This window comes from Colius striatus, chromosome 14 (genome assembly GCF_028858725.1).
Source record: "Colius striatus isolate bColStr4 chromosome 14, bColStr4.1.hap1, whole genome shotgun sequence".
NCBI classification, from domain to species: Eukaryota; Metazoa; Chordata; class Aves; order Coliiformes; family Coliidae; genus Colius; species Colius striatus.
The window spans coordinates 13481015-13507092 of record NC_084772.1 but is presented as its reverse complement, the minus strand read 5'-3'; the positions used below and the strand labels follow the sequence as shown (position 1 = coordinate 13507092).

General features: G+C 41.9%; 2 protein-coding genes across 5 annotated transcripts in view; both read right to left on the bottom strand.

Moving 5' to 3' along the window:
* Positions 1 to 17634, bottom strand: part of CMTM4 (CKLF like MARVEL transmembrane domain containing 4) — a 37245-nt gene extending 19611 nt beyond the window's left edge. For both annotated transcript variants that reach the window (XM_062007417.1, XM_062007418.1), the window contains exon 1: positions 17221 to 17634. In XM_062007417.1, the coding sequence (XP_061863401.1) occupies positions 17221 to 17406 (186 nt within the window). In that variant the 5' untranslated portion in view covers positions 17407 to 17634. The remainder of the gene's footprint in view (positions 1 to 17220) is intronic.
* A 4609-nt stretch (positions 17635 to 22243) lies between these two features.
* Positions 22244 to 26078, bottom strand: part of DYNC1LI2 (dynein cytoplasmic 1 light intermediate chain 2) — a 31588-nt gene continuing 27753 nt past the window's right edge. Inside the window, exons 14-15 of one of the 3 annotated variants that reach the window (XR_009819714.1) lie at positions 22634 to 22743; positions 22244 to 22537 (exon numbers count right to left, since the gene is read on the bottom strand). Coding sequence is in view for 1 of the 3 variants with exons in the window: in XM_062007162.1 (XP_061863146.1) it covers positions 22705 to 22743 (39 nt within the window). In the remaining 2 variants the exon portion in view is untranslated. Of the gene's footprint in view, positions 22744 to 26078 lie in introns of all 3 variants that reach the window. The other 2 variants (XR_009819715.1, XM_062007162.1) reach the window with 2 other exon arrangements.

Here is a 26078-nt window from a genome sequence, read left to right as displayed (position 1 = left end):
TTATGACAAAACTGGCAAATTGAAGAAAATCTGTCTTTGTTGCTAACGTTGGTGGTAATTCTAACTATAGGACAATACCCCACATGCTTCATTTGCTACATACTTCTGAATACAGTAGCTAATCTAAGTTTAAAAATGGATTAAAATAAAGCAAAACTGTTTTAGTAAAAAAACTCACACTTGGGTAGAAAGTCTTTCACAGTTCATGTAGCATACTCCCTTTAAAAGAGCACATCCCATGCTAATTTTTGCCACTTAACAGAGCAGGCCAGTTTACATCAAACAAATTCTGAATGGATATCCAGTGACTAAACACTTAACTTCAGATTATATCTTTGACATTGAGCAGCCCTGGAAAAAAATGAAAGACTATGCAATGAAACGGACCATTTAGAAAAATCAAAATCTAATTATGATTTCAGCTATGACACACACACAAAAATATAATGTCCACAGAACAGCTTCATTGCCCGGTTCACCTTTTCTGTGAACAAAAGCCTCACAACTGAACACTGAATACAATTTTTTTAAGAAGCTCAAAAAAATTCTTAGCCATTCCAAGCAGGATTGATATCAAGTATTAATGCTAAATGTTAGCTGGAAAAACTCTTCTGAGATGTTCCAACATAAGAAAGTCTCCACTTGGCCTCTATTTTTCATACTACATTATGACATTTCTAACATTTTTATACTTTCAAAAGAAATGGTTCTGCAATATTCTCTGGAAATATCATAGCACAAGCCTAAACAATATAAAGTTCCTTTTCTAAAAACATCAACAGCTCTGAACTGTGCCACCAATATTAGGCTAAAGGAGCCAAAAACTCTGGCCCACCAACACAACATTGGGCAACTGCTACTTGGTATCTGGAATCTCTCTTGTTTTGCTGCTAATACTATAACACTGAACTCTTCTCCATACCAGATCATGTTGCTTCCACAAGGCTAACATAACCATCTTGGCAGTCAAAGCTCAAAAAAAAGATGAGTTTCTTGCACACAGCATTAGAAATAAATTATGTACTGAACAGGCACTTGGAGCAATGAGCTTAACAATCACGTGTCATATATACTGTCAAGTACAGAATTAATAATTAATAAACTTCAGAGCAATTCTCCCTTAATATTTCATTTTATTACTTAAGAAATTATAAGATACATTTACCTGTGACACACCCTTAGAAGAAAAAAATGTGTTAGCTGTGTACACTTAGGTTTAACTCAATCAAAACCATTTCAAATGCAAGTAAAGATTCACTTGTACCATCAGTTTACATAATGGGCAGCAGCATAAAGTACAATGGTCTGGGCTCTGGCAGCCAAAAATCTACTGATACGCTTATCAGAGAGGCCGGCAACAAACCTCAGTTGCTTCAGTTTAAGCTAGAGATTCTAGCCACAGTATGGAGGCTGTGTTTTGAAAACATGCACAATAACTGACTATTAACAGAAGTATTATCAGCCCAGAGCCACCTGGACACTTGTTGGTTGGGAAGGACAGGGAAAGGAGAACATTCCCATGCATACAATTTGTATTTAGCACTTTTCTACTTCAAGTAAGAGTCCAATTAAATGTATTACTATTTTACTTGTGATAAATACACATTCAACCCTTCTTGAAGATTATCCATTCTACCAGTGCTGCAGATAACACTCTCTCATTAACTACCCATTCTTTGTCTCACAACAAATGCTATGACCAAAAATAAAATCTGAATTAATCACCACATCAAAAAAACCAACCTCCCACAGAAACATCCTTTTTTGTAAACACTGTAAAAATCGCCATCTTTAATAAGAAATATCTTCTCTCTGAAACATCAAGGCAATCTTGTCCTCCTACACATTTATAAACTTGCCAGAAACACCCTTCCAATTAACTACAAGTAATGTGGGTCTTTTATAAAAACACACTAGTGTTGCTTTCACTGGTCATCCCACTCAGAGATGAAACTATTTTTATTTCTAATAGAAAAGGCAAACTACCCTGAACACATGAAATTGAAGTGAAACACATTATAGAGTGTAACTCATGACTTAGGTACATTACTTAAAAATGTTGTGAAAATGCTGCAGCATGAGCCAAAGCAGCTTGCCCAAGGTCATGGCTCATCCAGTAAGCAAGTTCATCACAAAAAAATAATGTGATAACACTGTAACAAAAATGCTTCACACGTGAAATAATTTATGATGGATAATTTATGAGATACTGCATAAATTAGGTAGTGAATCAATACAATTTTGCCACCCAGATACCACTGGATTGACATGGCCATCAAGTACACTGATGTGACCATAAGTGTACTCCTGAAGTATTGCACCACAAACTACAGACAGAAGTCAGTCTTGGTCTCAGCTACCCCGGCTTATCTTCTGAGGGGCTTCGGGGTGGGTTTTGCACTAATCATTATTTCCTGCTTTCATTATAGTTATGAGTTCTGTGAAGGAACTTTTTTTTTTTTAAACCTACATTTAAATTCACCACCTCTCTACCACCCACCACTGTCTACTGAACTAGCTAAGCTACATGCAGCTCACACCTTACAAAGGCTGAAAGACCTAAAAAAATCACTACTCCAGAGCTTCCTATGCTCTTCCCTCTGCAATACTACACATCCAAGATAAAAATGATGCCTTGCCTTACTACATTGGCTACATACACTTTCTTGGGAAGAGTGGGGAAGGAGAAAGATACTCCAAGTCCTCCCAGGAAGCCTCCATGCTCCATCTGAATGCTGTTTGAGGGGGGCAGAGACTTGTGCTGCCTCAGATAACTGAAGTGCAAAGTTGCAGCAGGGAAAACTCCTCACTCCCCAGCTGCTAAAGCTTCACCTTCGCTTTGTAATGTAAGTCATCAACACTGCCTCGGAAAAAAATAAGAGACAGGATCTATCTAGGCGTGTATCTGCCTCCCATAACTGCAATTAAAGGATTGGCAACAAAACTCAGCAACAAAAAACCAATACCATATTGGAGCAGGGGCAACCCTCACTTTTGAGTCATGCCTCTTCTCATAGTTTAGGGTGATGAGTTTTGGCAAGAGTTGTTCCACAAGCAGAAGTTTTAAGGTTGGTTTACTGATGAAAAATAAGAAGTTGAACATGGTCATCTCTTACATGATTATTACTTTTATCCACAAATAACACAGCTACAGATTTCTCAGGAGGTGCAAAAGTCTGGTCAACAACAGCAAGATGAGCTTCAGAGGAAGCAGAGAAAAGGTCTGGGTCTGCCAAGGCTTGCAGCCCAATGCATGTAACAGAGCTCTAACTGTAGCAGGAAGCTTCCCCTTTATCTCCCCCCACTATATCACACAACAGTATAACGAAAAAAATCTCCAAGTACAGGGTTAAATGTGAGATGTATTTCCCAATAAAGGAGAGGGGTGGGGGTGGGAAGGGTTTTTTGTCTTAAATAAACTGGCAAACTGTTATCCACTTTCATTGTTTGGGACATTTAGGACTGGTAAGAGAACTCCTGTACAGTACAAGGCTATTGCACTTCTATTAAACAGCACTGAACCCCCACATAAAGGCTCCATTCAGACTGAAGCAGTCCCTCACTGGAAGCGGATGAAGCAACCACAATTTAGGGCCATTTAACTCCTGAAAGAGAGCCTCTATACTGGGATCCAGTATCCTTTAATTTAGCCGCATTAGCCTCCTATCATTATTGTACTCATCTCAACTTTCCTGTAAATTCCCCTGGAGAAGGTCCCTTAATGAAGAAATCATCTGCTTTAGAACTATGTAAATGGCTTACATTTACATCACTTTCTTGGCAACAGAGGCATGTCAGACATAAACCACTGTATTTCCCCAAAATGGAGAAAATGTGCTACAACAGGCGCCAATGCTGAAAGAGAGCTTTTAGGAGGTTGTTAACGGTGTATTTTTTCTGTCAGAACACGTTGTGTTTTCTTTTTGAAGAAAATAATCAAACAACTTAGCACTAGAGAAAAAAAAAAGATAGTTCTGCAATGAAAACCAAGTAAAAAAATGAGTTTTCCTGTTTATCTAAAACGTTACCACAGAAAGTCTTATTGTGTGGTTAAATGACATAATTACGCATGATTTCCAAAAACCCACAAAATGGTCAGCATTTTTTCTGCCTGAAAAATACCCACAAAATATTAGTAAGAATGTCACACTACCAAGACATTTTTACATCCAGACTGTTCATAATTAATGGTACAGCAAAATACATATGCACAAAATAGAGAATAAATAAATTGCTTTTTACACCAACTAAAGTATATGAAGACATGAAACTTTCTTGGATTAAATTCTAGATTTATTGTTCTCATTTACTTGGCCTAGCAGTCCCAACTTAATGTATGAAACCAAGTGGGTCTCATTCCCTGCAAAGCACATGCCTTTCCCACATCTAAAACAGCTGGCACAGACAGGAATATTTGGGATCATACGGCTTAAACACGGTTCTGCTTCTCCGGCAGGAAACCATCTTTTACCCTGAGCAGAAGGATGACGGGTTTCCCGCCTGTTCCTAGTCTGCATCCTTAAAACAAAAAGAAATGTGTTATTAACGCTGGTAAATGGACTGCAAGGAGCTTTAAATCACAACTGAGTATTAAACTTATCTTAAAAGGTAGAAAATTTAGGGAAATGATGCTTACCAGGGGGAAGCTTAAGAAGCATCAGTAATTCAGCACCTTGGATAAACTAATGGCACGAAATACAACACTGAACACATCCTGAGAAACAAGAAGTCCAAATTTAACTCTGATTTAGTTTCACTAGTGATGACAGAAATAATAGCAGAATATTTAAATGTGAGGTCTTCAATGCACCTCTAGGGTTTTACATGCAGTTGCAATCCTTAGGTTTCCATTACTTCCTAGTTCACTTTCAGATACGTTGCAAAACACATTAAATATTGTGGAATCGTTATTAAATCAGACGATCTTTAGCCACCTCCAACAGTTTTCTATCATCCTTAAAAGACTCAGCTACTGTTGACTTCCCTTTCTCAGCTTAGGCAAAAGACCAATTCTAAATACAGAACATATTTCTGAGGCCAGAGACACTTGATGGCGTAGTATGAGAAAGAGTCATATTTACGGCAGAGAGCAATCAACACTCAAAGTTAACAGCAGAATGACAGTTGTTTTGAAACACTAAGTACATCAAAACAAACACTTACTAAAAAAAACCCACTGGACTGAACTAGGGTGAACAGAAGAGCTTCCCAACTGGCTAAAATACAAATGAAACTAAACATAGTCTAAAACCAAAAAAAATCTACAAGACATGAAGGAGTGACTTATTTCCTGCTAACTGTTGCATTTCCTTACATTTGCTTACTGCTTGGACGCACCTATACAACAAACATTCCTATCTGCTAGTTAAATGCAAACCCAATTCCAGTTCAAATACCATGAAACAAATAGCATTTTACAGCACATAAATATTTTATGGTTTGGGTTTTTTTGAAAGAACATAGTCCTTGCTACTGCTATATTTGGGGTTTTTTCACATTGCATTCATACTGTCCCCAAAGTAAATCCATTTTAGCATTTGAAGTAATATCTGAACATGCATCCCGCTGGAAAGCCCTGGTCTGCCCAACTCCCGTGCATCTCACTCTGGAGTGAATGAACATTGACCAGACCCATGTTGTGCTGCTACACACAAGGTGGCCTTAAAAAGCAAACAATCAAACAAATCAGTCTGATTTAGGTATATTTCAGCTTTTGTCCAACCAAGCAGCTGACCAAAAGAACCACTGAACAGAACCTGAAGCCAAGGCACATTGCAAGGAGGTTCAAACATACCTTCCAGATTAGACAAAAAGAGAATGTAATGTGTCACCTGTCCCATAAACAAGAGCTCATCAATAGCTTGTAGCAGCCCATCCTACAGGGATGTTCATTTAAAGATCTTACGGAGAGCCAAGCTTTAAACTAACAAAATATGCAAAATATAATTGATTTCTCCCAACAGTTTAATTCCAGAGGAACCTATGCTTCCAGTTCCCAGAAACTACAAATCAGGGGTATCATAATTCAAAATATTTTCATAAGCAACAGGGCCTGCAAGACAATAATGAACAGAATCCCAACACACTGAGTTATAAATTTCTAGCTTTCCCGTTTATATGCTGAATTAATCACTTAATTCATAAGCACCCCAGTGAAATGAACAACTCAAATGGAAAAGCTTATTCTGTACCTGTACTACACTTGAATTGTGCCAACAGCTTCAGCAAGTGGACATAAACCAGCAAATTATAGGAGGCAGGGCTTTCCCACCACCCCTTTTCATCATGTCCCAATTTTTGAGGATTAACTTCCCCATTCATTGTCTCACACTCATTTTGACAGATAGCTGCAAGAATAGCCTTTTAGAGTCACCTTTGTCTAATTCCCAAACATGACAATCTAGTCTCTCTAACGATACTGCCTGGTGCAAGACATGGCAGCTTCCTCTGAGGCAGCTGCAACTCATACAGGTCAGACAGTAACATTTTCTCAACAGCCACCTCAACAAACATCAGCACACTTATTCCTATGCCAAAGGAGCAGAGAGGGGACATGACACAACATAAAGCAAAGGGAATTCTTGCAGAGTAACTACGGCAATACTTCCATATCTGACTTCAGATTAGAACTCTGCAGTGCTGGTAAAAACTGTAATTAAATCACTCACAACAGACAAGGGAAAATTCTTAAACAGTTAAACTACTCAACTAATTGTCTTCAGGTCCACAAACACAGTTTGATTAGCATTTGCATATCATGTTCTTAGATAAGCTAGGTAAAAACAGGTCAGAAAAATACCATAAATTTCTTGAGAACTGCACTAAATATCATCTTCTATACACTGAGTACTCTGCATCTTCCTCAGCCACTGCCAGCTGCATGTAGTGGGAGCAGAAGGGTGGGAGGAGAACATTTTTCCATTAGTTCCATTCCCTGCTAGTCCTACTCACGAAAGTCTTTACTGCAATTGTAACAGTAAAAACTGACTACAGGAAAGAAAATGGGAAAAAATCTAGAAAAAAATCTAGCTTAACAGTTGAGCTCAAGAACACTTAGTACCTCTCACGTTCAGTCATGAAGGGCAGATAAAAAGGTAATTCTTGTTTGTCTTAAAGACTAATCTGTTAGTGTCACTGAAAGTCACTAGTTTTGTATAAGCATTTATTAGTTTGTTAGTAACAACTGTGCAGGATGCTCAAGGGAGCATGTTCAAGAGAGTTACTTCTCAGTACATTGTCAAACTTATCACCACTAACCTTCCAGCAAGGCTGCAGTATCCTCTCCGGTCTATGTCCTAGTATTTCCCATTAACTCCAAGCTGTAAAAAATAACAACTTCTTCTATCTTTGCTATTTAAACAAAATGGATAAATATAGTTCCTGTATTTTTGTCTTCAGGCTGCACACACGTGTTGTGTATGGAGCATACACACAGGCATGCTCTGCTGGAACTCAGCAAGTTACAGAGATTGTGTTTGTATGATTTTTAAACAAAGTAAAAAAATTGGCTATTACTTCGCTTATGAAAATCCCCTACTCAGCTCTTTAAAAAGGAGAAAAATCAACACTTTTGACCTGTTTTCATGTTCCCATTCACATTCATAAGCCAATCTGTGTTGGAAAGCTGGCTTGGCAAAACAGTATTAAAACACAGTACTGTAAATCTGTAACAAACAGTAGGATAAATTAATTAGTTTTAAGAAGTAAAGGTGTACTCATAAAATTTGTAAACTATTTGATCTGTGCAGCCTCCTGCTTAACTAGCCTGTTAGGCTATTTTAAAAAGTGAAAGTTCTATTTTAAGACTATCAGAATCAGCCTGTATCCTTTAAAACCCTGTTTAATCCCAATTATGAGTAAACATCAAACATCCCACAAATACTAAAACAAGAAAGGAATTTTAATGAGAAAACAATCAAGAACTTCAACTAGTCCTAAGGAATCCATTAAAGTTTTTTGGGTTTGTTTTTGTTTCAAGGAAACGGTGCAAAATGTCCTTGCAATCCCAAAGTTCCCAAGATTGCAATCTGAAGGCCCCCTTAGATGCCATGCCTTAAAAGGCAAAAAGAGTCTAGACATACTGGTAAAACAGAACACTAAAAAAAAAATAGATGTAGGCCAGAACATTAAAGAGCACTGCCAGCTGTACTGGGGAACGCATGAAACCTTCAAGCCCATCTTGCTCCTTAGCCTGTATTAGAAGCGTTACACAGTAGTGTCTCATCCAAAACGGAAATGAGCCCACAAACTTTCATTGCAGAGCTGCAAATCCACCTACTCAAACACATCTGCTTAAAGACTGCAAACAAACCTGGCACTCTGCAAATAGAGGACTATAAAATGTTGCTAACAACACAAAAGCCCCAAGACTGGCAACAATGCCTTCCTCTTCTGGGTCCTGATGCTTACTGCACTGTCACAATGAACTAAACCTACTGAACAATGCAGACTTAGGACACGATCCTCAAATTCTGGATGAGCACTTTTTCCAAAATACCTCAAAAACATTACTGACAACATCATATAAAGTTAAAAGGTCCCAATGTTTGATAAAAGGTTTCATCCACATTAGATAAAAAATTTCTAAGCATTAAATATAACAATTAGTTTATTTTAGAAGAGTATATCATAGGATCATAGAATGGAAGGGGTTGGAAGGGACCTTTAGAGATCATCTAGTCCAACCCCTCAGCAGAAGCAGGGTCACCTAGATCAGGTCGCATAGGAACATGTCCAGGTGGGTCTTGAAGACCTCCAAGGAAGGAGCCCCTCTGGGCAGCCTGTGCCAGGGCTCCCTCACCTTCACAGTGAAATAGTTTTTTCTTATGTTTAAGTGGAACTTTTTGTGTTCCAGCTTCATCCCATCACCCCTTGTCCTGTTACTATCTATATGATCCAAAATGAATGTATTCATAATATTCAAGCGGTAATATCAGTTTGTAGCATGAAAATAATTTAAGTCAAAAGTTAATAAAGATTACTAAAGACTTGTAGAACTGAAGTATTCCATAATATTCACAACAATGCTTGCTGCTTTTTTGCATGAACATTTCAGTTTAAAATCTACAAAAGCACAGAAAATTGCTAATAAGGAAATGCTGGTAGCTGATGCATGAAACAAAAAAATGCCCAAACTGTTACGAGTAGTGCTGTATCACTGGCAGATTTACACCACTTGAAAATAACAATGTTTAGCTTAAGGGAAAGTTACAGCAGAAATATCACCATATGCAACTGCAGATATAAGAACAGAACATATTTCTACATATCAGGCACATGGTTGCTGTGCTTTTAAGCTATACTGTAATGAAGGGAACTGTCACAAACAAATTCCGCTTACTTGCAAGCTGAACACTTTGTGAATGTACACACAAGTTCAAGAAAACTACAAGAAGTATCTTGAACAAGCCATTATTCAAGCATCAGCACTTGAATATCAAGTTATATATTTTTAAAAGTTTAGCTGCAGACAACACTGAAGACATTTGCTTGAGTAAGAATGCATCACGTTCTTGCACAAGCTAAGGCATCAAATACCAGAGGCTTAATTACAATTAATTAAATACAATAGCCAGAAATGTGATATTTAGAGTTACAGCCCCCAGCTTATTTGCTTCCAGTGAGAGTAAAAGACTGAAGTTTTTCTATGCCATTCTAGTAACATACTGCAACACAAGTGCTGACTTCATCTGGACATATCCTCAAACAAAATAATGCTTGAAACCTGTCGCTGTGAAGGCTGCATGACCTAATTCATGCTGTTGTGCACTGTGTAGGCTTCTCAGCTCAGGCAAGTGCCGTGCCAGCTCTAATATCTTTTTGCCCATAGCCAGTAATATTTTTGACTCATCTCTCCTCTACTCATGGTTGTATGCTCTTATACTTACTGTCCATTTGCTTTCCTCCTCCCATATTCTGAAGCGTTTATGCTACAAATTCCAGAGAAACCTAATAATTACTTCCACATTTCGGAAGCAACTGACCACACAAATCATCTGGGAATTAGGTGACTTATTTTTTTTTTAAATAATCAGAAGGTTGTTGTTTCTTCTTTTAATCCATCTCTAATTTAGAAGAAGCAACTACTATTACTATGGAATAACAGCAGCTGTCCCACTCTTAAGATGTCTATTCATTGTGCATCTCGTCCTCTTGCATGCAAAAATTTCAGTACCAAGTTGAGGTCTAAAATCAAGGTAAGTGTTTCTGAAATGCAGTTTTGAGCACATGATGACAATATCAAAAAGCATACAAGCTGATCTGACCAAATGATGCATTAACTCACACTCGAAATAACAGATTCCTCCTATACTCGTTAAATTACAGGAAAAAAATCACAATCTCTTGAATTTCTAGTCCTTCTCCTTGCCTCCTTATCTCAAGATGATAATTAAATCACTAGGGAAGCTCACCAATGAAAGACATTACTAGAAAGATTACAAGAAAAGTAGGTAGCTTTCCAAATAGTAACACCATTAGAACTACATTTCTTACTGTAGCATCTGCAATTTCTATAGTGCATCTATTACTACTATGCTAGTTCATAATGGCAGAAAAAGAATAGAGCATGCATAAGGCAGAGATGATAGTCATTTCTTCCAAAAGCAAAACTACCCACCATCTTTGAGACACCATGAAAGAGACCAAAATCCATTCCCCATTCTGTAGGAGGACTACCACAGTCTCTTCTTTAGTTGCATACAGAAACAATACAAAGCAAAGCTAAACAGTTATCTCATCATTCTTCCCTCTATGGTAAATGTTAGTATAAAAAACATTGTCACATGGCAATGCAGATCTACAACCTTTCAAGACAAATCTTTCCAAGATTTTCAGAGACAATGAAGAGACATGGTTTACCTAAAGGGGATTTCTAAGCATACTTGTGTACTACAACTTTGATCCTTTCCATATGTTAAGTTTTTTCCTGAGACCAAATACCAATATCCACTGTCATATTTAACATCATCTGAATAAGCAAATACAAATACCACTGAGAATCAAAACTCAATATACAGTATACAAAGCCACAAAGATTTCTTACATAAACACACATTTATTGTTTGGAAAATTCTAAGAAAGTAAAAAATGAAAGATACAGTCAATCACAGAATTACTAGAAGTTACCAGTGTAATCCTAGTGCATAACAGGACAGGTATTTCCAGTAGAGGCTTGAAAAGTGACATATGGCACACACTGGTAGGAGACACTTCCAAGGTTACCTGCTACTCAGCTTGGGCCTACTGGGAAACAATTACCTCAGTCAGAGGGCAGTGCAAGGAAGGGCTGACCGATGGCCCCAAGACCAGAAACTCCCTCTTACTAGCAGAGCCCAAAGTTATCTGGCCTGGCTCAGCAAGATGAGCTCTCACTGAGAGCGGCAGTGTTTCAAAGTGCATGAAGGAGTAACCAATAGTTATGGAAAGTGGCAACACTAACACAAGAATAAATGTTTCAGAAATGAGGAAGGTTTCTACACTCTGAAAGCGCAGAACAAAAGCTTTCATGTTGAAACTATCACTACGAAAAAACCATCAGGTACAGAGCTGCCTGTGACACCGACGCTGCCTCAGAGGGCTCAGGTGTCTCCTGCAGTGCTCCGCTTCTCACCGACACAATGCTTCATGTCAGGGCTGGTGACCTGACCATCGCAGAATGACCTGACCATGCATGGATCATCATCTACATGACCTCTAGTAGGTACAGCCTAATTTTCCACAGCTTAGTTATCACCGCACTTATATGAAATTAAACTTTAGCACAACGAATGTGAACGATATCTCAATGTATTTACATGGTATCCAGTGGCCAACTGGTAACTTCCATGTTTTACAGAATGACAGCTGCCTGTAAAGCACCTGGCTCCCAGCTCTCCCAACCCACAAACCAAGCAGATCAGGAATCTCACTGATGTGCAGCTACACGGGAGCACTGCAGAAACAAAACAGGGAGAAAGGAGTGGGGAAGAGTTAGACACACCATGTGACACACCATACTGGGATGAGAGGTTGGGGAGTCTGTATAAACCTCCCCTCCAGAAGCAATCAGAATGAGATGCTGACACACAGCAAGGCAGTAATATTTAAATATGAGATTACTGAACAGCTCATAATAGTTTTCAACCGTACTGGAACAGTTAGCAATTAGCTTATTCGTTGGAACATAAATGCTATTACTCTATATATTTTTAAATAACTAAGCATGAGAATTCTCAATAGTCTTATTACCCATGTAGGCATGTATTACAGGCTTTTTGAATTTTGTTTTCTTCATTGCAATAGACTCTGATAGCTAAGAATTTTACTGTAGTCCTGGCCTTAACTAATTTCTGAATCTGGAAACGTATAATGACAGTAAGCCACAAAACAGCTTCTTCCAGCGCTCAGCTACTCTCCACCAATGAAGATGGAACTTCTCATTCTGAAAATTGTGAACATATGAACTGCCATTCCCACTAGATTTCATTTAGCTCAAAATCTTGCCTCCACTGACAGGCAATAGCATATGCTATAGAGAACAAGACGAGAGCAAGCACGCAGTGATACTTCCCAGTACACTCGTCAGCAACTTGTAGCTCAGAGACCTCCCAAGCAGAAGTATTATCTTCTTTCAAAAGAGTCTCTGATGGGTTTTTGTAGCATTTGGAACATACACATGAAGAAAATAAATAATAAGGCTGTTCAAGTCACAGAGGCCATCAGGAACCATCACATATGCTGTCTTCTTTTAAGCTAGAGCATGATAAGGGTTTTTTGACACTTGTCACTTCCATCAGAAGGTTGCTCTGTGATCTTACTGCTCCAGTTAAATTGTTCCTAGGTACAGTCAACGTCATGAGACCTGACCAGGTACAGTTTTCCACATCAGTTGTCCTAACTGTTAAAGGTGATATGTGTCACTTGAAATCAAGTGCTTGTGAAAACCTGGCAGGATTCTGGTGAGAATTCACCTGGTGGCCGATGAACAGGCTGCCTGCGGCTACAGTTCCCCTCACCCAAAAAAAACCCAAGAAGCAGACAACAGGCAGACATGATTCACTATGGGGATTTCAGTAGGAAATTTATGTCTATGCCCAACTTTAACAATGGCAGGATCCTTGAAAGAATAGAATGATAACAATCAAGGAAAAATAGTAACGCATTTGAGAAAAGTAGAAGAGAAAAATACAGTGAGGAAAAAAATAGAGCAGGCAATCTTATCTAATATCTAAAGCACAACAATTTCCAGCTAAGAGGTGGTACCTGCTAACCCACCTGTCTCTTCTGAATGACAGCAATGGGTCCCTCCTGATTCCTCATGTAGTAAACCACTTGTCTTCAGCAAGCACATTCAGAAAAATGAGAGATTTTCCATAGGAAATTCCAGGGAATGAGGAAGAAGTACTGAACAGTAACAAATCATTTGAGGATGTCCATAGGAAAGCTTTCCAGGGATATATCTGTTTGATTATTGTACAAGAATCTCCATGGGAAGTATTAAAATTCCCAAAAGCATGAGAAACATTAAACCACACCGGTGGGTAATGAAAATCAACTTTGAAGAGCTTTTCTGCCCTGGTCTCCAAGGACAGCTATCTAATCTCACATCTGCCATATGGCAAGGTACTGCTCCATCTAAATGCTGCAAAGTTGGCTGAGGTAATTTCTACCTAGAAATTTCAACTTCCCCAAAAGAAAAGCATTTCCTTGGTTAGTACACACGTACACTGGCTTCTCCATGACTTCCATTTCAAGTTCAAACCCTCATTGGGGGGGGGGGGGGGGGGGGGGAGAAGGCACAAAAGCAAACCTGAGAACTCCACATTGTTCCCCTTCACATTGTACTTCCCATCAGCCTGATGACACCCAATCAAGTGTTTCAGCCACCTCTATAGCCTCTGATGTGGTCCAACATTCACCACCTTCCTTCATACTACTTCTTAAAGAAAAGGCTTACAGCTCCAGTTAAAGCAGATGTTTGCTCACAGATCCAAATAAACACACACACAACTATTTCAATAAACAGTAAGATTTAGGCAAAAGAGCTACTTTCTGAAAAGCTCACCTATCTAACAATAAAACTTTCAGAAAGAGGAAAATCAGTTCCATGCTAAGCTCTTCCACATGAGTCTTTTTTATAGCTCCCTCCCTAGTCTTCATGTTAAGTATTACTATTAGCAGGCAGATGTATGTACTATGTAATTGCTCATTTTGTCTTTAAATATTAATAAGAAGACCTAAATAGTAACATCCAGTTTTCTTAGTTTGCACACCCAATTTAAAACAAACAAAACAATGCTATTCAATCTTTTCTGAGAGTCATGGGAAAGAATGCCAAAAATAAGACTGAAAAACAAGCTGCACAATACTACACATGAATCATTTCCATCACCCATTATGTTGGTGCCCCTTTAAAGGGCATTTTAGGACATATTCTCTTGAACTATTAATAAATATGAGTTAAAACTATTCTCCCCTCTAGCACCACTTAAATTATTCCCTTTGCCTAAAATGTTATACTGCTTTCCATCTTGTAACAACTCCTGTAACTATGTTTTAGATCAGTAAAAGAAAAATCCACAACAAAGTAAGAGAGCCCTACAATCACCTCTTTTTCAGTCACTTGGGTTGCCCCACCCCAACCCCCATCCCATTCCCTGTTCCTTCTGCTTTTGACAATCTAAAGTGAGCATTTGGAAGAAGAGTCATTTATGCCACAACATCCAGCAGTTATCCTTCATGTACAGCACCATGACTAACTCGCACAAAGTCCTTCCATTGAAGATAAGAAAAAACCCAATGTTTGTCTTGAGCTGATACTTTTGTCTGCCAATCACACATCTATTTTAAGAAAAATCCGGATGCTAAATGAAGTACACGCATCATAATCTTTCCTGTAGCATTCCTTTTACTAGAACATATTTAGAGGCTTTTCATCTTAACCAATATTTGTCTTTTTTCTTTAGGTTTCCTTATGTGCAAAAAAGGGAGTTCCTCCTCATTTGTAAGAGCTAGATTTCTATACCATGGACTTCGATACATTTTAGCTCTTACAGCAGTAAGAGGTGCACTCCATGTAACTTTGGATCTTGTTCCAAGCAAATCTGAGTTCCGTCATAAAGGATTGACTTACTCATGACCAGTAATCACCCATTTTAATTACAAGCTTTTAACGTGACTGGCCACAGTTGTTACAGTTATTATTTACTACTACAGAAAGGAACAGCAGCAGGAATAGAAACAAAAATCCCAAGGGCAGATTATTTCAGCATATTAGGCAGCACCACCCCAGGATTTCTACCACATGGACAGTTTTTAACAATTCAAAGACAGGTAGATGTTGCACAGTGATGACAGATTCTTTGGCTTCAGTCCCGAAAACACAAAGCGCAGATACAGTTATTCTTTCTTGTTAGGCTACTCAGGTAACACGCTCATTGCTACCGCTTGCAGAACACAGATTCTGATCTACACCGAGTAGAGGAAGAAAAAGCAGCACTTCCAAGTTTTGGATTTTACTTGATAGTAAAAAAAACACCTAATCAGAGTCATCATTGCAATCCTCTATAAACTTGTGGCACTGCTGAACCTTAATTACTCTGAATGTAATTTACATGAAACTCATATGTGCAAGCTTCATCTCGTACTACCCAATAGTGGGTTCAAATGCTGAAGTTACATACATGAAATATAGAAAAAAACCCTTAAAACTTTCTGCCATCACAGTCAAAGAACACAGCCATTTTAAACAATTTCTGGTACCTTATAAAAAACTCCTTAAAAATGTGACGCTTACAGCCATTTTCACAAAACACCTATTGTAAAATATCCCAAAAAATACATTTGTTCATTTAAAAAATAGTAGTAGCAAAGTGACTTTGAAAGTGGGTCTGACCAAGTCAAACATCAGCGTCACTGACAGAAAATCTGACAAGATGCTTCATTTTTATTACACATTGAGCTGATACGCTTTTGCAGAGGCTAAAACAGCTGAACGGGTTAGCTGTTCAGAGCACAGGAAAAAATACAGTTATGTCTTATTTCAAAGTGGAAAAACATGAGTTTAAGTTTTCAGTTTTCTCCCTGGGTTTCTTTTCTTTTACTCTGTGCACTTAAGAAAACTTCAGCCTGTTTAAGGGAAGCCTGTAAGTGAACACTTTGCAAGCACCTAAGTCAACCCCAGACACAAGGCAGGCCTGCAGCCCCTCACTCAGCCGCCCAGGCAGCTCACACGCACTGTGGGACACAGGTCCAGGACCCAGGTTGGCAGCCGGGCACACGGGACAGTCACCACACAGCTTCACCTGGGCAGAGCTGCTGCACACCTCCAGCCACTGCCAAACCACTCTCCAAGGCCTCTCTACAGTAAACCCATCAAAGTGAAGGAACATACTGAGAAATTACCTTTTTTTTAACCTACACACGACCTGCAGTGGTGGAGCTTTTCACTATCCCCTTGCTCTAAGGGCACCGGCAGGCCCTGGGACCCACGCTGAGATCAGATCTTTCACTAAAATCAACCAGCAGAGCTGAACACCTCTACAAAACCCGCCGTAATGGAGGCCAAGCCCGGACCGCTTCTCGCTGCAAGGGGAAGCCACACCACCTGATGGGAGCAAGCCCGGACGTACCTCAAGCTACCCTAAACCCAGCCGCGCTTCTCCCGGCCGCTGGGGCCAGCGGCGGGCGGCTCGTCCCGGACTTACACACACGGCCCGCACCGAGCCCCTCTCGCCCGGGCTCATACACACGGCCCGCACCGAGCCCCTCTCGCCCGGGCTCATACACACGGCCCGCACCGAGCCCCTCTCGCCCCGGGCTCATACACACGGTCCGTACCGAGCCTCTCTCGCCCGGGCTCATACACACGGCCCGCACCGAGCCCCTCTCGCCCGGGCTGACACACACGGTCCGTACCGAGCATCCCCCCATCCCCGGGCTGATACGGCCCGCGGAGGTGCCCGTTCGGGCAGCGCGCGTCGCGGCTCCGGGCCCGGCAGCGGCGAGTGACGGGCGCTCCCGGGCCAGCGACCGCCTGAAATGGAGGCCGGTTGGGCCGGAGCCAGGCGCCGCGCCCGCAGGTACGCACCTCGCCGGCGGGCGAGCGGCACGGCCCCGCCGCCGCAGGGTGCTCGCTCCCGCCGCCCGGCCGCACTGGGACGGGGAAAGGAGCCCGCCTCGCGGGAGGGCTTCTCCCGAGCGCGGCCGGCCGCGGGCCCGCTCCCCGCAGGCGGTACCTACCACCTCGGCCAGCTTGATCCTGCCAAAGGTGCCCCGCAGGTAGTCCAGGTCGCAGCGGAGACCGCCCAGCCCGCGGCGCTGGCTGACGGGCTCGGTGGTGGGCTGGTAAGGACTGCTGGCCCCCGAGATCATGGAGGTGCTGGACGCCTCGCCGTCGAAGCCCTCCAGGTCATCGCCGTTCCTCATGGTGCCGGTGCCGCCGCGCTGCCGAGGGGCCAGCCGCAGAGCTCAACTAGCGGCGCGCCGGCTGCATGGCCGCCCGTCCCTGTCAGGCGGAGCGGGGCGGGGAGGGCGAAGGCAGCATGGTGCCGTGTCCGGCCCGGCGGCCTCGGCCCGGCTCCGCGCGGCAGGACGAGGAGGTGGGCGGCAGGGGGAAGAGCGGCGGCGCGCGGGCAGAGCGCAGCGCCCCGCCGCTCGGGGGCGCCCGGAGCCGCAGGGGGGGCGCGGGGCCCCGCGGTGCGCCCGGCGCGGGCTCTGCCTGCCGCGGCCCGGAACAGGGGCCGCCGCCGCCGCTCGCTTCGCTCCCGTCCCGTCCCCTCCCCCGGTCCCGCCGGGACAGCTCCGCTCCGGCCGGGGACGCTGCCGCCGCCGCTCCTCCCCCTGCGCTCAGCGGAAAGGGCGGAGAGAGCCCGCCCCGGAGGGCGCGCCGCAGCCGGGCGGTGCCTCCTCCACCGGCCCGCGGCCGCCCCGCCCCCGCGGCCGCCACCTGCCCCCGGCCGTGTCCGGTCCCGGAGCCGCGGCCGAGCACCTGCCCCCGGCCGGCCTCCGCGGCACCGTCCTGGGCGGGAGCCGCGCCGAGGGGGCAGCTGGCGCGTCCCCGGAGGCTTTGGCTGTTCAGAATTAGACTTCCAAGCTGTTACGGTACTGTACCCACAGTAGACCAAATACTGGAAAGCTTTGGGGTATTCTCTCAGTGTTAAAAACATTTTAATTTTAGATAGTGGTGTTTTCCACGTACACGGTTAGCTTTGACCGCTGTGAATCGCTTTTTGAGATACTACTTCTCTTGCTGTGTCACCACACATAAGGAGAAATTGCTACATAATCTTGCAAATACAGGTGTATCAAGTACAGCCAAAGAAGTTCTTCCTAACGTGGAGAGAGACAGACGGCTCTGTACCATAGATGGAGCTGAAATTCAAGTGTTGAGTGCTGGATCCTGTGACCTGCCATCTTTATCAGCCAGATCCTGACTCTTGTTCTTGTCATCGACAGATTGCACCATTTTATCTTCTTTCATGATACTAATACAGGACTTTCATGTTTATTGATTCCTCTAGCACCTTCCCCTGGGCTCCAAGAGTCTTTCTTTTCCAGGAACCCTGGCTTCAGTCATGTTTTTGTCTACCATTAACAGTCATTGCTTGGTTAACGGGAGACATCGTTGACAGTATGCACCCAACAGAAATCTTTTCTTAGCTTCTCTGATACACCCTGGTGCTGGAAGAAGCTGATGTTCTCCAGCAAGAGTTGGCAGATACGCTTAAGAAAATTAAAATATTGCCCTTTGGTGACAGTCAAATGGCAGGAAAAGAGAATAATATTAAAACATGAGCAAGGCAGGAGAAGGATGAAACACTGTTGCTTGGGTCACATGAAATTAGCCTAACATTACAAAATCATAACTGTGAGGGGGAAATCCTGCATTGGCACAGGGCTGGCCATGATGGACTAATAGGTTTTTACAGTGTCTTATTTCAGTTCTCCAGGGAAATCAGAAGTCTCAAAAAGCTCCTTTTGTGCAGGAAATATCATGGGTAGGTGGTTGCCACTTCTGAGAGATGCTCTGCGTTCTTTTTAACTGAAGGCTTCACAGCTGTTTCAGGAACACAAGTTATCCACACTTACCTAGAGATGTTGAACGTGTTTTGAGGGAGTGCTGCAAAGAAAACCATCTCAAGCAAAATAATGAAAACATTTTTGAAACATTCAGTGAACAATATTTTGACGAATCTTTTGCGTTCTAACCCAGACACAACAGTATCTTGAAGGACAATCAAAAGGTGGCATTGCAGAAGGCAAATGAAGGATGAAGGGAGAGGTGGTTGAGTGACTTTAAAAGCCAAAGCGATAAGAGATCTTGATTCTGGTTTTTGGCATAGTCACTGCCTCATGTGCAGCCTTCAGCAAACTTCTTAATAGCTCAGCTTTTCCTATGAAGTGGAGGATACAAAGTGTAAATGTATTTAAAACCATCAGAGCAGATTTGAGAACGCTGCAAAGTATAAGGCACAATAAAACTCCCCTGTCCTTCAGCAGGCTAATTGCTTCGGTACCAAAAGCACAGCAAGTGTTCTCTCTGCTCCCTGCCAAGTGTTATTTGAACAACCATGAGGCATATTCTCAGCCAGCGTGTTGACAGTGCCCCTGCCTGCGGCTCCACAGACAGCTCCCGGGGCAGCGGGGTCCCAGCATCACCCTCACGGCCACGGTGCCCCTTTCGGCACTGAGGTCTGTACAGCCAGCGTCCCTCTTGCTATAACTGGCACAGTGCCAACACCAAGCCATACTGGGGGGTTTTCTGGCATCCTCCTGGACGGGTGGGTGGGCTGGACAGACTTGGCAAGGGCTTGTGAGGTTGCTGCCAACATTTAACAAAGGAATCCTTCACACACATTCTTGCCTGATACGGCACCTTTTCAGCCTGAGCTGTAGCACTTGGAAAAAAAAAAGTCTACGTTTAATATGTAAATAAAAGTATTGATCCAGTAAAAAGGTCATTGCATTCATCCAAGGCAGATCACATTTCTTTTAGATAACTTTGTTTTCACAAAGTCCATAAGCTTTTGAAGCTGGGCCTGCCATTTCATTGTGTAGCTGCATACCAAGACTAGGAAAGCAGGGAACCAGGTCAGTGCGCAGCACTCAAGACACCACCATGGTATCAAGCTAATCAGATCACAGCATTCATCAGGGAGGCCTTCATATCCAGCCAAAATGTGACTGAATAGTGAAAACAAGGAAGAAACAGCACAGAGGGGAGGAAATCCAAGTATGCTATTCATAGACACTCTAATTAAGATGATCAAAGATCTGTATTTTTATAGAATGGTTAAGTGAGCTTTGACTGAATTAAAAATCCCCCATTAGAAAGAACCTCCAGGACACAGTGGTGATAAATTAAATACAAATAGTGATTTAGGTGTAAAAAGCAGTAGAAAGAGAATCTTAAATATTATCACTGCACAAAGTAAGCCTTGTCTCTCAAATTTCATCTCAGCTATTCATACAGCCTTTAATAAACGTGAACTTGTGAGTTCACTTCATCAGGCACATGTGAGTTTTCAAGATTAAAGCATGTGATTCTATTGCAACTAAATAGTAATATCAACTTAAAACCAGATTTTTAAAGCTGCATTTATGTAGTTTTAACACACTTGAAAATATTTTAATGCTTATATATAAAGTTTTGTAGATCTGAATGGTGCTTATTATGAACAGTCCTTAAATGTAGTTATGAGCGTGAAAGGAATTAGAACACTAACAGGAAAGTTACATCTGTGCAAGTACCTGAAAAGAGCCAAGAGGTTCTTTAAGAAAATGCTTTGGTATTTCCACATGACCTACCAAAGGGAAGGAGCACTGGTATGCTGCCAAATTCCAAGAGAGCTGAGCAGTGATTAGAGTTTAACTCTGGCATCAAAGAGGAGGCTTTCTTCCCCTTGAATTTCTCAACGTAAAAAATGCTGACGGTTTTTCTCAACTTTTCAGTTGGGAAAAAACCCACCCAAACCTCACCCCACCCTAAAAAGCTCATAAAGAACTTGCTTTGGGAAGACATCCAGTAGTTTTAAGTGCCTTAGTTCAGTAAGTTGTCCATTCTCTGTGTGGGTGTGTGGCATGCACACTTTGACTCCGTAGCCATGAGCAGCATGGGAAGCAGGCAAATAATGTTGCTGAGTCAGAGTCTGGAATTAATACAACAGGAATAAGCTGCAAGTTCTGACATGGACTTTAAGCAGAAAAGCAACTGGACAGAATGGTGGGGAGCCATGTGGTCACTTGTCTCTAACCAGTAGAGGGTAACTGCTGCTGAATGGTAGGACAACTACTTCACCATGTCCAACCTGAGCTGGAGTAGCACTGTGCAACCACTCACCTCAGGAACAGTAGCAGGAACTGAATTCCTCAGCTAGGAGTCAAAGCACAGTCATACCAAGTGAAGAAAGCACCAAGAGAAGCAGAGGAGAATATAAAGAAACTAATTTGAAACGCAATCTATAAAAGCTCCTTCCATTGCATATCCCAACAAGTGTTACTGGCTGACAGCACAGTGCCAGCTTCTCAAAGCTGATTGTTTAGTCAGGGTACTTGAGGCACATACTGACACAGGACAGCTAATGACTCCCTTGGCTTTTCTTCTAGTTAAAAAAGTGCAGCCCCAGTAACAGAACATGTTAGTGACATCTAGTCCTATCCTGCACTTCCACTGCTTCACCTCTTCAGGGGACAAGTAAAAGCATCATTCTTGGAATTTCACCATCACTATCAGGAAATAGTACTTCCCCTTCAAGACCAAACCAATTAAAAGAAAAAAAATGCCCTCCAAAACAAACCTAAGGAAGGCAACACCACCAATAAAATTATTTAGACCTGTACTTTAGTAACTGACAAACGTGACTTTATATGCCATTAACAATGAGCCATTCACAGAGCAACCGTGGTTTTTTTTCCACTCCAGGATTAGAGATCAACATCTCCTTCAGTATTGTCTACTGGTCCATGGTTTTGTTTTTCCCCTGTCTCCATTACTGATTAAGTAATCACTGACTCTTTTCACCTCCAAAAAACTTTTAAGGACACCAGCATGTGCCAGAGAGAGGTTACCTTGCAGTCACATCTGGGCTGAAGGGCAGCAGATATCCTACATTGCAGGGAGGTGAAATTCACTTCTATAAAAAATAGAAGCAAAACCTCATAGTCCTAAGTGCCAGCAGACCTTTAATGGTGCTGGGAACCAGCCAAGACTGTGGGTTATATTTCTTTTGAAAGAATCCTGTATAATGAAGCACACTGAAAGATATGCAGAGAGACTGACAGCAGTGTTTATTTTATTCATGGCACTACATTTACTCAGGGAACAGAGAAAAAAAAAAAGCCTGAACCAAGAAAAAAGGTAGCCTTCTTCCAATAATACCATAAAGACACTCTGGTCTCAAACAGGAGGTCAGAAGACACTAGTTCCCTCTGACTGCATGGACAGAGTCATGCTGCCCATGAGATCCAGTGTTTTTACAGCAAGACATGGAGCGTGTGGGGCAGTGGCACAGGCCTTGGAAGGAAAGCACTCAGTTGTGTTTTTTGAGGAGGTGGGAAGCTGAATGGGAGGATGAAAACATTTTATAAGCAAAGTTTAAGCAAAGTTTTAAAGGTCTCTTAGCAGACTTTAAAAAAGAAGATGAAGTTCACTCACCACATTCTTTCTTTCCATGGATGAAATGGGCCAGCGAAAACAACTGACCTCAACTGTCTTAATACTGTGTGTTACGTAACCAACCCGTCCCCTGCACTTCTGCTGCGGAGCTGCAAATGTTCAAAACGGTCAATTTCTCAGTTATCTTTCTGAATTTGTTTTACTTACAGCTAAGATACAGTTTATTGCTAACATCAGCTAACATGACAACAGCTCAGAGTATTCCTTTTGCACAACAGCACTTAATTCCTCCATACAACAGAACTTTACCTTCAACTAATTCAGCTTATTCATTGCAGAGCAGTTCTGTAGTTACAGAGATCTACATGCAAGGGCTAGTTTTGGTTTGGGTTTTTATATTTTTTATTTATTTCTTTCCTTTTTTAAACAGGAAAAATAATTTCAAGTCTTCCATCACTGGCTATAAACTCAAGGCAGGCATATGGCCCCAACTCTACAAAGCCATACACAGCGGAACTAATAAATCCTGATTCCTTGCAGACTTATGTCTTCTTTTCCTACCTTCCCCACCTCACCCCTCCCACTGAGCCCAATGACCCTGCACCCTCCCCAGGGTCCCTTTTCACACACAGCAGGCTTAGCTCTTATTTATGTCCTCGAACTACTGCTTGAGCAAAAGGAAGCAAGTCCTATGCCAAGTTCCATGTGTGCAGACCGACAGATTTTTGTTTGGCCTGTCTCGCCTCCGAACTAGCCAAACTTACTTGGCAACCCCTACCTAAAGCAGAGGAAATCTTTGGATTTATTGTCTCCACCAAGCCACTAATTTTCATGCAACTGGTATTAAGTCAGCTATCTGTGAGATATTTCTTGTTACTGAAGCTGGCCAAAACACTTATTTTTGCAAAAGCAGAGGAAACTGTGCATAAAAGTATTTTAAAACAGGACAGCATTCTCTTGTTGTACTTCTGTTCAGATAGAAGGAGACTCGGAAAGATTTTGTCAACCTTTTGCTACATTTGAGATATTTCAGATGCTACCCATTTCACTGGCAGTTTCTCAGCCCAGCAAAACAGACTCAAAGTATGTGTCAAAACATCCTAATACAGCTAGTTAAGCAGCTGCCAGCTATAGTTGCCTACTGACAACCCACTGTTTTTCTGGGGCATGTGTGCTTTTCCCAAGAAAATAAACCTGTGCAGCATACACAAGTATCAGTATGAATTCAGCAACCCCAATCTCTTAACCATATCAAAGGCTAATATACCACTCATTTCCAAACTAGCCCAGTACAACAGGAGCTAGCAATTAGTAGCAAAGGATATCACCAGTTGACAGAAAAGGAGTATTTTTGAGCTGAGTCACTCTATGAGATTATAGCACAGAAGACAGAAGTCTCTACCACTCTCCTTACTGACCTCCACATGTAAGCTAGATAAATCCATTTCTGGGCTTGCCTGCATGGCCAAGAGCTTTTGTCCTAGCCTTTGGCCTTGGTTTTAGATGTAAGAGATCTTCCGTGAACTCAGAGATTGATCGTTAATAAAACGGAATTTTGTCCTGCTTCCTCCCTCTCTGCCCATGGGCCCAGTAACTTAAGTCTTTCAAACCATCTGAAAATGTTAACATCTTCACTTTCCAAAGCACAGTCAGTATACCATGTCTTTCATGGGTAATCATTTGATTCCTCTGGGAAAGAGAGGTTTCAATTTGATGGTATTTAGTGATTTATTAGCAATGTAAAACTTTTTATTAACCAACCACAGCCAGTAACATCCATCTCCACTTTCATCCTACCATTCAGGACATACATGATCAATATAGTCATTTAAACTTGAGTGCAACATCAAAGTTTGTTATGGAACCACAATGTGTGTGAAGGTTGTGTTCAGATACAGACTATAGTTCCTGGGCCTCTGCCTAGGCATGGATTACCCTCCTACAAGACGTGCCCACCATTGCTCTTTGCACTGTGATCTTGTAAATTCACTGGACCTGGCCCAGGCTCTGCCTTTCCCAAGCTGCCTTGCAGGACAGTCAAAAGGTTCTGTGAGACCAAAAGCTTGGCTGGGCTCTTTCACAGAGGGAAAGGAGCAGCACTGGGCAAGACAAACATTGTAGCTGGTGACTTGGGCCAATGTGTGCAAGACATAGAAGCACTCGGTCCTCTAGGCCCTCAGCCTGTCAGTCCAGTGAACAGTATGTAGAGTTGATCCTGTCCAGGCCTCAGCAGCCATCTCCACCCATTATCTTCCAATGACCTTCTCTCTGCTCTGTTGAGCACCTCAATTGTAATGCTGTCACTTCATTCCCTCTCTGAAACTCCCTGGTTTTTTGAACACTGCCAATTTGGGAAGCTGCATGCCAGAGACTTACAATTGCAAATTTCCTTTCCTCAAGAACTTCAACATTTTACTGCACAATCTTGCACATATTTATGCAAGACTATTCCTAGGATCTTTTATTTGCCACAACCTCGCTGGCATACTTACAAAGATCTTTCTTGGTTTTAAGCATTTGGCAAGCCTAAGACAAGGATATTTTTACATGTATCATAGACCTGCTCTGAGTATCACATACAAACACATACCAACAGTTTCACTAGTGAACACTCTTACTGAAAGAATCAAACACTTTTTAAAGGCAGCCTGTGCAATCTAATTCTGTTTTCCTGTGCACAGATACAACTGTTTTCTTTTAGTTCTGGACACTGGTACTTCAGCCTTTGTTCCAAAACAAACTAAACAACCTTAATGAAGACAACTCAAAAGTAGACAGCATAAAAGCTTAATCCATATTAACAACATTCTTAGAATGGAATGAAACCTGCTTTTGTTTGGGAAAGAATCAAATAAGCAACTCACACTTTGAAAGACACTTAGCCTAAACTACAAACCAGCCAAAGAGGAATTATTAAGGAACATCACAAGCAGTGCATACAGCATTTGCCACAGCACACGGAGCAGCATTACTCACAGGCATTGATCCCAAGGCTGCCACCTTCTGGGCTTGGAACAAGGCATCTCCAGAATTCATCAACAAAACATAACTAGAATTGTCTACGAGAAGGTAGCCAAGGACCTCTTTTTTCCAGATAAAGTTACAGCTAGCAATATTAATTCTGCCACATAGAAAGTCTGCAAACAAAGGCAATAAAACTGATTGCTTGCAGCTATTAGCCCGGATTCAACATAGCCCTCTAGTAAATTGAAATCTGTGACTGTGAACACTGAATATAAATCAAAGCAATCCCATAGCTGTTTCAGAGGACAGGTGCTACGTATCAACTTACAGTGACAAGTCAAATCTTTTGCATCAATCATTTATAAACAATGTCAGCACCATGCTCTTTGCTGCATTGCTGCATTTGGCAAAAGAAATGTCTAAGGTGCTAATAATACTATTCTGTTGTTTAAAGCAGAATTAAGTGCCCTATACTTGAGGTTCACAGAGACATTCATGATTTCGAAGCATTGTAACACCA